The sequence below is a fragment of the Hesperophylax consimilis genome, chromosome 1 (genome assembly GCF_061612785.1).
Source record: "Hesperophylax consimilis isolate HC1 chromosome 1, BYU_Hcon_1.0, whole genome shotgun sequence".
NCBI classification, from domain to species: domain Eukaryota; kingdom Metazoa; phylum Arthropoda; class Insecta; order Trichoptera; family Limnephilidae; genus Hesperophylax; species Hesperophylax consimilis.
In genome coordinates, this window is record NC_142836.1 from 39,788,992 (window position 1) to 39,801,765 (window position 12,774).

The 12,774-nt window shown below is 35.8% G+C and overlaps 1 protein-coding gene across 1 annotated transcript in view; it reads left to right on the plus strand.

Moving 5' to 3' along the window:
- The window catches only part of RunxA (RUNX family transcription factor Runt related A), an 85,490-nt gene that overhangs the window by 24,069 nt on the left and 48,647 nt on the right, over positions 1–12,774 (plus strand). Inside the window, exon 2 of the mRNA XM_089633843.1 lies at positions 12,045–12,158. Coding sequence (XP_089489969.1) covers positions 12,045–12,158 — 114 coding nt within the window. The remainder of the gene's footprint in view (positions 1–12,044; positions 12,159–12,774) is intronic.

The following is a 12,774-nucleotide window of genomic DNA, read 5'->3' on the forward strand; positions in this document are numbered from 1 at the left end:
AAATACTGAACATGGCCATGACGCTGTAATATTAAATGTTAGATAGCAGTTTCTATGTTTTTACGTTGTCAACAGTAGTCCCGCGCAAATTTTTTGTGGTTTCATAATCTGTAGTCGTGGTGTTTTTGGATTTACCATCATGTAATATGTTTGTTCTACATTGATGTCCATTATTAAATGACAAAATTGTTTAAAAATTCTATAATTATTTTAATTGTTTGACCTGAGAAACCATTTTGCATTTTCAATGCATTTTGAAAATGGGGAATTTTGCATTTTGCATGTTCACTCCTTCCTCTCCACAAAAAGACCCTCCACACAGCATCCCCAAAGACTACATAGGCCCTGAGGGAAATTATTTTCTTCAGGGCCTCCTGTGTGGAGTTAATATAAAAAAAAAAAATAAAATAAATAAAAGAAGTTTAACCCGCCAAATCAGAACCAAAAGTTATAAACACCGTTCTGTCACGAAGAAAATAAAACCTTTTTTTTAAATTTGCATTGTTTTTTTAAAATAATATTTCAATATCCACCATTCGTGTTGATTTCAAAGAATATCTGAATCATTTGCACCACCAGTCGTTATTTCCACGGTTATTGCAGATCAATCAGACGGTGATGGGCCATAGAGAAGGGGGTACTGCGGATCCACACTACATACATAATACATACACACCACATACACGGTTCCTGCACACTAACTGGCTCCGGCGAGCGGCCACCCTTAGCAGCGCCGCGCGGGTTAACTCCCGAGCCTTTTTTTGGCCACCGCCGCTTTTCGGCTTTGGGCGGCTCTTTATTTTCATTTCTGGTTTTTTTGGTTAGCATTTTGTGCGGTGGCGGGCGGCGGTGTAATTATCCTGCCGTGAGTGGCGAGGGCGGGGGCGGACTGGGTTGGTGGGGAGGTAGCGGGGGCAAACTGGGGGCGGGGGCGGTTTACCCTCACCCGGAGTATTCGGATAGCCTGATGTGATTACGCTCACGTGTTGGCTCAAACAGTAGATGCCATCGATTTCAAATGGAAAAGTGCCCAGGTAACGAAGATATTATGAGATTCTGATGAAACGTTCAGTTGTCCTACCGAGCTTATGATCAAAATTTTGTCTCAGTCAAGCTTTTATTTCTTAAAAGAAATGCATTTTTGAAAAGAAAAAAACAACGTGTTCATTTATCTTATTGATACCATACTCAACTATACAATATTTTTCTTGTATAAGAAATATTTTCGTAAATTTCTATTTTCGGAAAACTGTTGTTTATTGTCTTAAAAAATACACTTTATGATACAAATACATTATGTAGCTAAACAAATAATTCGTGTTGAAAAGTGATAGCATTCCAATTTCCTGATAAAATATTAGTCATTCGAAATATTTCGAGGGAAGATGTGGGAACGCGACAATATCAGTATTTGTATGAACACATGTTCGGCCGTCCTCATAAAACCTTCGTTTTTATCTGATACTTTGTTAGAAACTCTGTCAATGCATTTGATAAAAGCCTTTAGGCCAGAATTCCCTTAAATACCAGATTTTTAATAAATTAACTGTACCAGTAATTTTTTTCCGAATGGAGGGTCTGTATAGTTAGGTTTATGTTTATAATATATATACCTTTAAATAACTTATAAGTAATAATCCACTTTACATGACCGTTAACAATTATTCGATAAAATTAACCTTAAAAAAATGATACAAAATTTGTCATGTCTTGTATTCGAATGTATGAAATCGTGGAGGCTAAAGAAGGAGTTAGCGCAACACGGCATAACACCCCAAAAACAAACAACAAAAAAGTATGAAATCGTTTTTATAACAATATCGTCTATCGGAAGATTCTTTTAATATGTTGGTAAACTATTATTTAATCAATTGGAAAACCCGACAAAACATACCCATACCTAGCACGACATTATTTTTCAATTTAGACAGCTTTAAAATGATCATTTTGATAAGCCATTTTCCTGTCTAATCTCTCCAGCCCCAGAGGGGGTAGTGGGACGGCAAGGCGCATCAGGGGATGCGGGTGGGAGAAGTCGAATGATGGATTTAATTGTGTTTTCCAAACCCCTTTGTGTCTCGTAAAAGTGTGCGGTGGCTACTTATCAATATCAAACCGTGGTCCGCGCAAAGCTCAGCGGAGAGAGAGTACTGAGTGCCCGCAACGAAAGTACAACATTGTAGAATTATTAATTTTCGACGAGTACCTTTACATTTGCGAATGTAAATTTGCATGTAAAGGAGTTTCTGTGGAATTTGATGCTCGTGGCTGCACACGGTTCACTGAAGTTTTTCACGATACATTAAGGTTAATATTATTTTTTTAAAAGACACATAGGAGGCCCTGAGAGAAATACTTTTCTTCAGGGCCTCCTATGTGAAGGTAATGTAAAAAAACCACCTGCAGTCTTTTTTTTTCTCTCAGGGCATATACCATCTTTGGGGATGCTGTGTGGAGGGTCTATTTAGGGAAGAAAGTAGAGGAAGTTCTGGGAAAGATAAAGGTATGACAGGTGAGTAGGAATCTGGGAGTCAGTGTGTACAGGAGTGACGGACGTATGAATCCATCCCTCCCACTTCGGCTTAGGACGATGTTCCGAGAGAGTCTTTCTAGAGAGTTCAAAATATCTCCCTCAACCAGTCTCTCGTAATCTGGCCTGTCACGTAGTTGGTTGGCAGACGCATCCGCCGCCAGAACTCTGACAAATATCACAACATAAACAAGGGCACCCCTACTAAGTCACCAAACGTAGCGAACCAATTTGGGTTACCTATGGCAGAGGTGTCGGTTATCCGTTAAATGGTTCCCGGGCAGCGGTATCCATACCCGCCTCACAAATTGTAAATTTAAACGTGCGTGCGTTACTATAACATTTTGAAATAAAGGAATAAGTAATGGATATTGTATGTCCATGAACTGGATTGTTTGCTTATTTGATTTCAAGAAAGTCAATGTGTCTAAATACAAATTGATCGAAGGTCCCAGTTTCGATGACTCGAACATAGCCTACCTTTAGTGAAAATAGTTGAAAATGAAACCTGGGGACAGAAAATTTGTGTTAAAAGAAGTAAGGTCAACTAAAGAAAATGTTTTAAAGTAAAAAAAAGTACCCACCTACAAATTAATGTAACTGTGACGGGGGCTCCATCGAAGCCAGTTAAGTTAGCTTCCCAGAGGCTGGGCGTGCTGTACAATGTACAGGGCCCGCAGATACGGCAGATAGTACACAACTGCTGACCGTGTACAAACCGCTCTTTGACAGCCACCTCTGGTATGGAGCCCCAAAATAATTGAGAAAAAACCTTTACTCTACTTTTTGTATATAGATTAAATGTATTCCACTATTTTAATAATCGGATTATATGATCTAGAGCACAGGCGTCAAGTAGGTATGCTGTGATATTTGTCACATGAGATCGGGTCGTTCTTGAGTTCAACAGTTCGGCTGTGGAACCACTTTCCGGCATCTGTGTTTCTTCCCTTCTACAGCAATGGTCTCGTCAAGAGCCATGTTCACTCCTTCCTCTCTCTGTAAGAATGACTCCCCACACAGTATCCCTAAAGATAACACTCACCCAGAGTGAAATTATTCTCCTCAGGGCCTCGTGTTGTGTTATTAAACAAAAAAAAAATTATTATTTTTCGGATTAACTTATTGAGTAAAACCTCAAATTATAATATTTAAATATTGAAGACAATATAAGTGATTTTTAAACGCAAATCTGAAACAGAAAAATCAGAAAAGGAAACGGTCACATCTGGGACTCGAACCCGGGTTGAATCTTGCGATCATACATAAAGATAGTTGCCAATAAAAATGTGCGGTGAAAAAATGAAGACAACGTTGGTAGTTCTTATTCGAAGTATGATACAGTTAAAAGTGACCGATGAGGATAGGGTCCCATTAGCGGAGTTGGTAGAGCATTGTCCCGGAAAGACAAGGGTCCTGGGTTCGAGTCCCAGATGTGACCGTTTCCTTTTCTGATTTTTCTGTTTCAGATTTGCGTTTAAAAATCACTAATATTGTCTTCAATATTTAAAAAAAAATAAACATAAAAAATATTTAACAGACTTGGATGTTTTTAATTTTGTATTTTTTTTGGATAAAAGTATGCAGATAAATGTTACCCTGATTAACGATGTGAATTTTGTGACAATTATACTAGATAAATTGCCTTGTAAAAATAAAAATAAAGTAAAAATCCTATCAAAACAATTAAAAAGCTCTCAAAACAATAATATAAAAACATATCTGCCATAAAGGCAACTATCGTACTCGTAGCATAGCACGACGGTGATTGGACAGAAGAAGACAAGTACCAAATCATCCCAGTACCTTCATTACGGGCAGGGAGTCACCGGTCATGGTGATCGGTCTCCGTTGTAACCTGTCTTTTAAAAAGATACTAGGTACAGCTTCCCGTTCTCGTTTACCTTTCAGCCGTTTCAGCGCCCGACGGGAACACAGGACGGGCTTCGTCCGCCGGCTAATTGAAATGTCTCTTGTCCGCACTTGTCTGTTGTCAGTCTTGTTATTAATATTGTTCCCTTTTATTTTCCATGCGTGATACTGAAGTTTCGTTAAAGAACTAAAACGCTGTGTTGAGGTACAAACAATTTAGCGAAAACTAGTAAGAGATATCATAAATGACTTGTTTGGAATTTGTTCATGGACAGTGACAGTATATAAATATTTTTATTCATTTCACATAAAAATGTACATCTTTTTGTGAGAATAGCAGAATGGAATAGGTAAGTATATAAACCAAGTTTCGTGATTTGTTGCTGTACCTCACCAAAAAAGGGACTAGCTCTTGTGCTTGATGTGGGAGATTATTATTGTTAGTAGATATCAGCCACTGCTCCTACTATAAGAAATGCCTTCTTTGTACAGAGCCTGCTGACTTAGTAGGTAGTTTTCGCTTCTAGCACATTTAGCTCCGGTTCTGTCTCTCTTACCCTGCCTAACGATGATGAAACAAATTTCTGTGTTTAAAATTTAACGTATTTTGTATCACAAAACAAAACACGACCATATCGCATTTCTTGTGTATTTTCTTTATAATATGATTACAACCATGTCGACTTCTTGCGAGATATCTAAATCACGCTTTCAGAAGCTTTTAATTTCCGATTCAAAATTATATAATTATGAGAAACATACAGCAGTACAGAAGTTCTGTATTAAAAAAAATAAATGCATGTATCACAAAGCTTCAAAGAGTATTAAAAATAATAATCACTATTATTAATAGATTATGATGTAAATGAGATAGTCGGCTGAAAACAGTATAGTTGACCTAAAATGTAGAGAAAAATAGTTTTAATAGAGAAGTTTTGTCCCGCCTGAAATCACCGGTGTTGTGATCTCACTACTTCATTGAATTTCAACTTTATAGTTAAGTTTTTACGATATAAATTTATGCGTCAACATAATTTGATAAGTTTTACAGTTTGGATTTTATTTTTTGGATTTGGATTTGGATTTTATTTTAAACCTAACCTAACCTAACTATTCGTTCGTATTTTTATATAATTTTAGGTACGTTATAGTACTATAAAAAAACTTGGTAGATAGCTGCCTCAACACAGGCTAAGCCTAGTGAGGCGGGCTGTGATAAACCTTAACACATAACTACATTAACATTTCTATTATTTACATTTATTTTACCTACTGTTTATATATTACTTTCCGTTGATAAAATTATATACTCATCTAATTTGTAAACCAATGTACACAAAACAGTCTTTCATGTATTTCTATAGTTATAGTTTGAAAATTTGTCACAATAAAGATTTTATATTATTATTATTATTATTATACATAAGAAGGTTTAAAATTACTGAAATGAAAAAAAAAACAATTTAGAGAAAATATCTGTATTACAAAATTACATTTCATTACACTCACTGAGAAAACTGTTAAGCTGTTAAAAACGGTTAACCGTTAAACTATTAACTGTTAAAATCTTGAAACTGTTGAACCTACTGTTCTAAAATATTACTAATTTATTAAAAATCTCTTCAAATTATTCATATTTCTGTTAAAAACGGGACTACGGGCCTTTAACGAATGATTTACACAGATATCGCCATAAAATACGAATGTTTTATAGCGATGTCGGAACACGAGTTCATAAAAATTAGAATATTTTCGCATTTCGTCATTATAAAAAAAACATAAACGCAGCTGCATAAACACGTTTTCCGATATATTATGAAAGTACTAATAGTTTATTAGGAAATTGCATGCATACGTTTTAAACAGGATTTTACTAAATCAGCAATACTCGTTGTTCTCCGTTCACTCTCAAAAATTTATAAATTCAGTGTATACAGTGTTTTAGACATAACACATAAGCCATAGAAATGAGTGGTGATGTCGTGATGATTAACAAACTCAAAAGATTTAGTTTAAGAAGATTATTTTTTACCTACTTATAAAATATTCAGTTGCACTTTTTATGTACGTTCAAAAAATGCCCATCCGTTTGTTAAATAATGTGTTGAAAAACGTTTGAAAAAGAGATTGACGACACACTGAACTTTGTTAGGTAACGGTTAATATGAAGAAAGAAAAGTGTTTGAAAAAGAGATTGACGACACACTGAACTTTGTTAGGTAACGGTTAATATGAAGAAAGAAAAGTGTTTGAAAAAGAGATTGACGACACACTGAACTTTGTTAGGTAACGGTTAATATGAAGAAAGAAAAAGTATTTGAAAAAGAGATTGACGACACACTGAACTTTGTTAGGTAACGGTTAATATGAAGAAAGAAAAGTGTTTGAAAAAGAGATTGACGACACACTGAACTTTGTTAGGTAACGGTTAATATGAAGAAAGAAAAGTGTTTGAAAAGGAGATTGACGACACACTGAACTTTGTTAGGTAACGGTTAATATGAAGAAAGAAAAAGTATTTGAAAAAGAGATTGACGACACACTGAACTTTGTTAGGTAACGGTTAATATGAAGAAAGAAAAGTGTTTGAAAAAGAGATTGACGACACACTGAACTTTGTTAGGTAACGGTTAATATGAAGAAAGAAAAGTTTTTGAAAAAGAGATTGACGACACACTGAACTTTGTTAGGTAACGGTTAATATGAAGAAAGAAAAAGTATTTGAAAAAGAGATTGACGACACACTGAACTTTGTTAGGTAACGGTTAATATGAAGAAAGAAAAGTGTTTGAAAAAGAGATTGACGACACACTGAACTTTGTTAGGTAACGGTTAATATGAAGAAAGAAAAGTGTTTGAAAAAGAGATTGACGACACACTGAACTTTGGGTAACGGTTAATATGAAGAAAGAAAAGTGTTTGAAAAAGAGATTGACGACACACTGAACTTTGTTAGGTAACGGTTAATATGAAGAAAGAAAAAGTATTTGAAAAAGAGATTGACGACACACTGAACTTTGTTAGGTAACGGTTAATATGAAGAAAGAAAAAGTGTTTGAAAAAGAGATTGACGACACACTGAACTTTGTTAGGTAACGGTTAATATGAAGAAAGAAAAAGTATTTGAAAAAGAGATTGACGACACACTGAACTTTGTTAGGTAACGGTTAATATGAAGAAAGAAAAGTGTTTGAAAAAGAGATTGACGACACACTGAACTTTGTTAGGTAACGGTTAATATGAAGAAAGAAAAAGTGTTTGAAAAAGAGATTGACGACACACTGAACTTCGTTAGGTAACGGTTAATATGAAGAAAGAAAAGTGTTTGAAAAAGAGATTGACGACACACTGAACTTTTTTAGATAACGGTTAATATGAAGAAAGAAAATTTTTGAAAGAGAGATTGACGATACGCTGACTCTGTTAGATAACAGTTAGTATGAAGAAAGAAAATTCATAACAACTCAACCCTTAACACGAAAACACGTTTGTGCAAAATAAACGAATTTAAAAAAAGTCACAACTCGCCGATCTTAGTTCCGCGCGACTAATCCAAATCAAATATTTATTTAGTATTTAATCTATCATTGAATAAGAAGATAAAAGTAATAAATCTAAACGAAACATGAAACAGAACAAGACACACAAAAATTAATAAGGTAACGGTCTCGACTGGGAAATGAATACAGAATCTTTGTCTTACCTGGACAACGCCTCAACCAATTTGGGCATTGGGAACCGATTTACTTTATATATTACTTATGTAATAAATTATGACTATATTAAAAATCATACTATGGATGGTGGATTGATTTGAATTGATGGATTGGGTATTCGGTGAATGTGTCGGTAAGTGGTATGTGGGAAGTGGGCTCGGTGGTAGTGGCAATAGTGTGCCGAGTGAGGTGATGTATTCACGAGCGAGGGTTTGGATATTTCCGCAATCCTCCGGTTAGCGGCTCCCCGCCCCCGCCCCGCCCGCCGCGCCCGCCCATCCTCCGCGGTGCCCCGTACCAGCCGCAGCGAGGAAGGGCGGGCGAGGGGTATTATACTGCCAGTTAAAGGGGCCGACATACGTCTTTCAGACACCCTCCAACTACAAAACATTGTGTTATTGTTAAAATATTGTAACTTTAAAATGTGGTCAGTGAGTTAACTTATAAACGAAAAAATGTGTTTAAGCGTCTCTGCGAAATCTCTTCGACGGTGAGCTCTGACGTTATGAAATTTAAACACATTTTCTGCTGGTTATTTTTACATTAACTCAACTGTTTTAAGCTGGCAACGTCACTTTCATTCTAATTCGTGGAACTTTGAAGTCAATTAAGAAGACAAGGCGACATATTATTTAATATGTATTTTACAATAGTTCAAATTAAAGGAGGAAACACATTATTAAAACGCGACGCGACGCCACGTCTCGACACCCGATATGCACCGTGCACATTACCAACACGCGACGCCACAACATACTAGCAATTTCTGAATACAGTTAGCTGACAGCAGTGGAAGTGAATGGTTTTGTACTGTGGATTTAATAAATAACGAGTCAGATGAAGACTTTGAAGAATATTTGATGCAAATTATGGGTACATATATGATACTTAAACGACTCAAGAAAAAGAGAATAACTAGGCGTTACTGGGTTCATGAAATAAATCAAAAGAGAAGTATGTGTGGTGAAAATCATACTCTGTATCAAGACTTAATTCAAGATAATGAAAGATTTCATATGTATTTCGCTAAATAAATGCTAAAATAATATTAAATTGGCATAAATTCCGTATATGCTCTGTGACAGTTCTCGAACGACTGACGCGTGGCGTCGGGTGTTGTCTAGAAACATACTGCGCAGGCCGCGTCGGGTGGCGTGTTTACCCCACCATGGGCAACACACCGACCTGGCACGTCTGGATCGGGTGGCGTGTGCGCGCATGGCGTCGCGTCGGATGTTTATAGTGTGATTCTGGTCTATAGAAAACAATACATTTGATTCGACTCAACACGCATCGCGTTGCATCGGGTCGCGTCGGGTTTTAATAATGTGTTTCCACCTTAATACTTACAGTAATTCGGGCAATCTGGTACTTCTGAAAACATTATCGAAATCCTTCAAAATTATTAATCATAAAATGTTTGTTTATACATATCTATGAGTGTGCTTTGTCTAGTTTACAATATTTTATTTACACTGCAAGCCTAAAAGCATTTAAGCATTAAAATGAATCATCAACATTAAAAAATGTTTTTTTCAACTTGAGGTTTTAAAAAAAAAAAATCGCAAGTTGCGCCACAATACGAAGTATGTCAAAAAAATACAAATAAATAGTAGTATATCTTTGTGTAAGGATAGAATGGCCAACCTTATGATTCCAGAGATAGCCTCAGTTTTAATGTCAGTGCCATACAAATTTTTCTTTAAAAAATGATAACTCCTTCATTTGTACACGCAATTGCTTCGTACGAAATTTTATAGCATAGTAATCAAGTAATAGTAATGATCAGTAGAATCCATTTCTAGCCAAAAAAAATACCCTCGAAAATTCAAGTCTCTATGTCTATGAAAGGCGATTTTCAGCCCACTGTGCGGCGCATCCCGTGTGGTCGGGGTAGCAACCTGGGATGAATCTCACTGTGTCGAAAGGGTCGTGCCGTTTTCAGTCATTACCATGGTTTGGTCCGGAGAACACTGGGGCTTCATCGTCGGCACATTTCTTGGAAAAGGCCGTTCTTTCGTCTCCACTTTACTACCCGTAGAAAAATGTTTTTAAACAAAAAAAAAAAAAAAATTGAAGATTGAATTCGGCATTCGGAAATCGCCTCTATATCCATAGAGATGTGCCAGCAAAAACTTCAGAAATCACCATCATAAATGTATCGCTGCTGGGGAGCATCATCTTTCTGATGTTATTTACAAGACTTGATACATAAAAGATCATGATGTAATAAATATAATAAAATAAAACCTATTTATGTAAGTTGCGCCGTTTTTTTAATAGCTCTTCAAAATTGCACTGTCTGTTTTGCGGCACCCTGTACCTACCTAAAAACAGTAACGGTAAAATCATCCGATCAGACTTTTGATAGACATGTAGGTAAGAACCAAATAAAACCATTATATTTCATGTACAATTATGTTTAAACTCTAAAATTATTTGTCTCATTAACTGAATAATAACATTTCTTCATTGTAAACAAACAGCAAATGCCTCATTTCCGCCGTAGGAAACTTTAATTCAGAACATCCGTTTTATTAATTCTCCACACTTTTCACAATAGCCGACAGACACGAACCACCGATTTGATTGTCTCCCAAATGTCAGGCGCCCATTCTTTACTTTTAGTCCGCAGATCGCGTGTTTAACACCATTGAAACCTCGGCCGCCCTGGTTAAACTAAATTCAAGGATCGCAAAGTAGTGTACCTTATTGTATCGTGTGGAAACGGCTTAGGAAAGTGTCAAAATACGTATTGTTTTAAATTCTTCTTTCTACAGTTCATCTCCTAGAGGTTAGTGACAGGCGTTTAGAAAATTTCACGTAGCTAGTAGCTTCCATCACTCCACACGTTTCCAGTTATTACAATTGTAGCCGTATGCCGAAATGATAATTTTCCTCAATCTTTTATTGGCAAGGGAAGAAGGTTAATTTTAATTATTTCATATCAAGTTTTTCAATTACATATAAGTAATTTTTCTATATTTTCAAGCGATATCGTATTAGTCGTGATCTGAATCCAAAACACTTTTTTGTTTCCTCCTAGAAGTCTACAAATAAAATGCTTTCAAGCTTGACACTTTTGTAAGCTTAATTAATACAATTTTTTCTAGCGAACATCATTACCTCTCCATAATAAGATAGGCGATTGCTCATAGTAAAATCTTAGTAATTCAGGAAAGTCTTAGTTATACAGAAATTACTGATTATTTGTTCCGCAAAAACTGTATTATCTACCGTTCTACGGTAAAAAGATAAGCCACAAATTTAAATTGTGTTTTCCACTTGTTTCTCTAAAATACTACGATTGATTTTATAATATTGCATACTCCGCTCTTGATGACAACTTTATTTTAACTTTTATTAAATAAAACGGACATTATTTACATACTACATAGTTCTGTGAGCACTCAGCCTATGGGCTATATCCTATTTTACGTCATTTCTTTGACAGGACCCGGTTCCTTTGATAAAGTTTACCAGGTTGCCATTGGATATTTGGCTGTCTCCTGGTTTCATAATTTGTCTAGGAGTTTATTCATCCTCTTCACATTTCCTGCATCTATTGATGTGTTCCATTCCCAACAGCTGCGTGTTTCTCCTGGAATTCCTACCAGTCCCTTCAGTGAGTTTCAGTTCATATTGAATAGTTGCTTGGTTCTTGCAGGGTATAGGGTTAGGTCCCTTTATGGGTATTTTGAATTGTCTCATTCCGAGTGCTCTCTCGCATTCCTTCCAGTGCTAGGATTTGATCCACATTTTATTATGTAGTTTGGTGTGGCAAGCTCCTTGCGCCCCTTTCCTTTCTTGTCCGTCAGTCTGCTTGTTACTTCCAATACGTCCTGGGACTCAGATTAGAGTTATTTTATTGATGACAGCTAGTTTTTAAAAAATATTCCGTAACATGAACTGTATTTTGTTTGCAGGAAAGTCCTTCACCCTGACAATAACCGTGTCCACTACCCCGCCGCAAGTGACAACCTACAACAAGGCCATTAAGGTGACGGTGGATGGCCCCCGGGAACCCAGGTCGAAAACAAGTAAGTTTTACGTTGATCCACATCATTGATGTAAAAATTAATCAAAATTTAAAATGCAATTAACACATTATATGAAATATAAATAAATAAAGATTTTTTTGAAAACCTCCGGGAACGTCCTCATTAAAAATACTATACTAATAAAGATCTACATGGATCTTTGTAAATCACTGTAAGAATGGGGTATCGGGTGGGGCAGTGAAAATGACTGAATGAATGTCCTTAACCCTATGAGGGTTATATATGACCGGTCGTCCATATTTTTTATCTTTTTTTCTGTCACGCGGAAATACAGATTTTTTATGTTAGAAAGAAAAATAATGATTCTTTCCTGTTTGACTCAAATGTTCAGAATTAAATCAATCCATAAAATCCTTAAAATAGCCAAAATGAATAATTCATATTATTTATATAACAATCGGTTAAACATTTAAAAAAAAAAAAATTATTATATGAACGAGATTAAAGTGAAGGTACAGTTTTCTCACAAATATCCCAAACAAAACAGACGTGTTTTCGAAATATAGAGTTCTCTCAATTTTTTTATTGTTGGAGTAAAAAATTAAGTAAAAATGTGGTTAGCGTTTTTGACGACATTTTTCACGTTTGATATTAA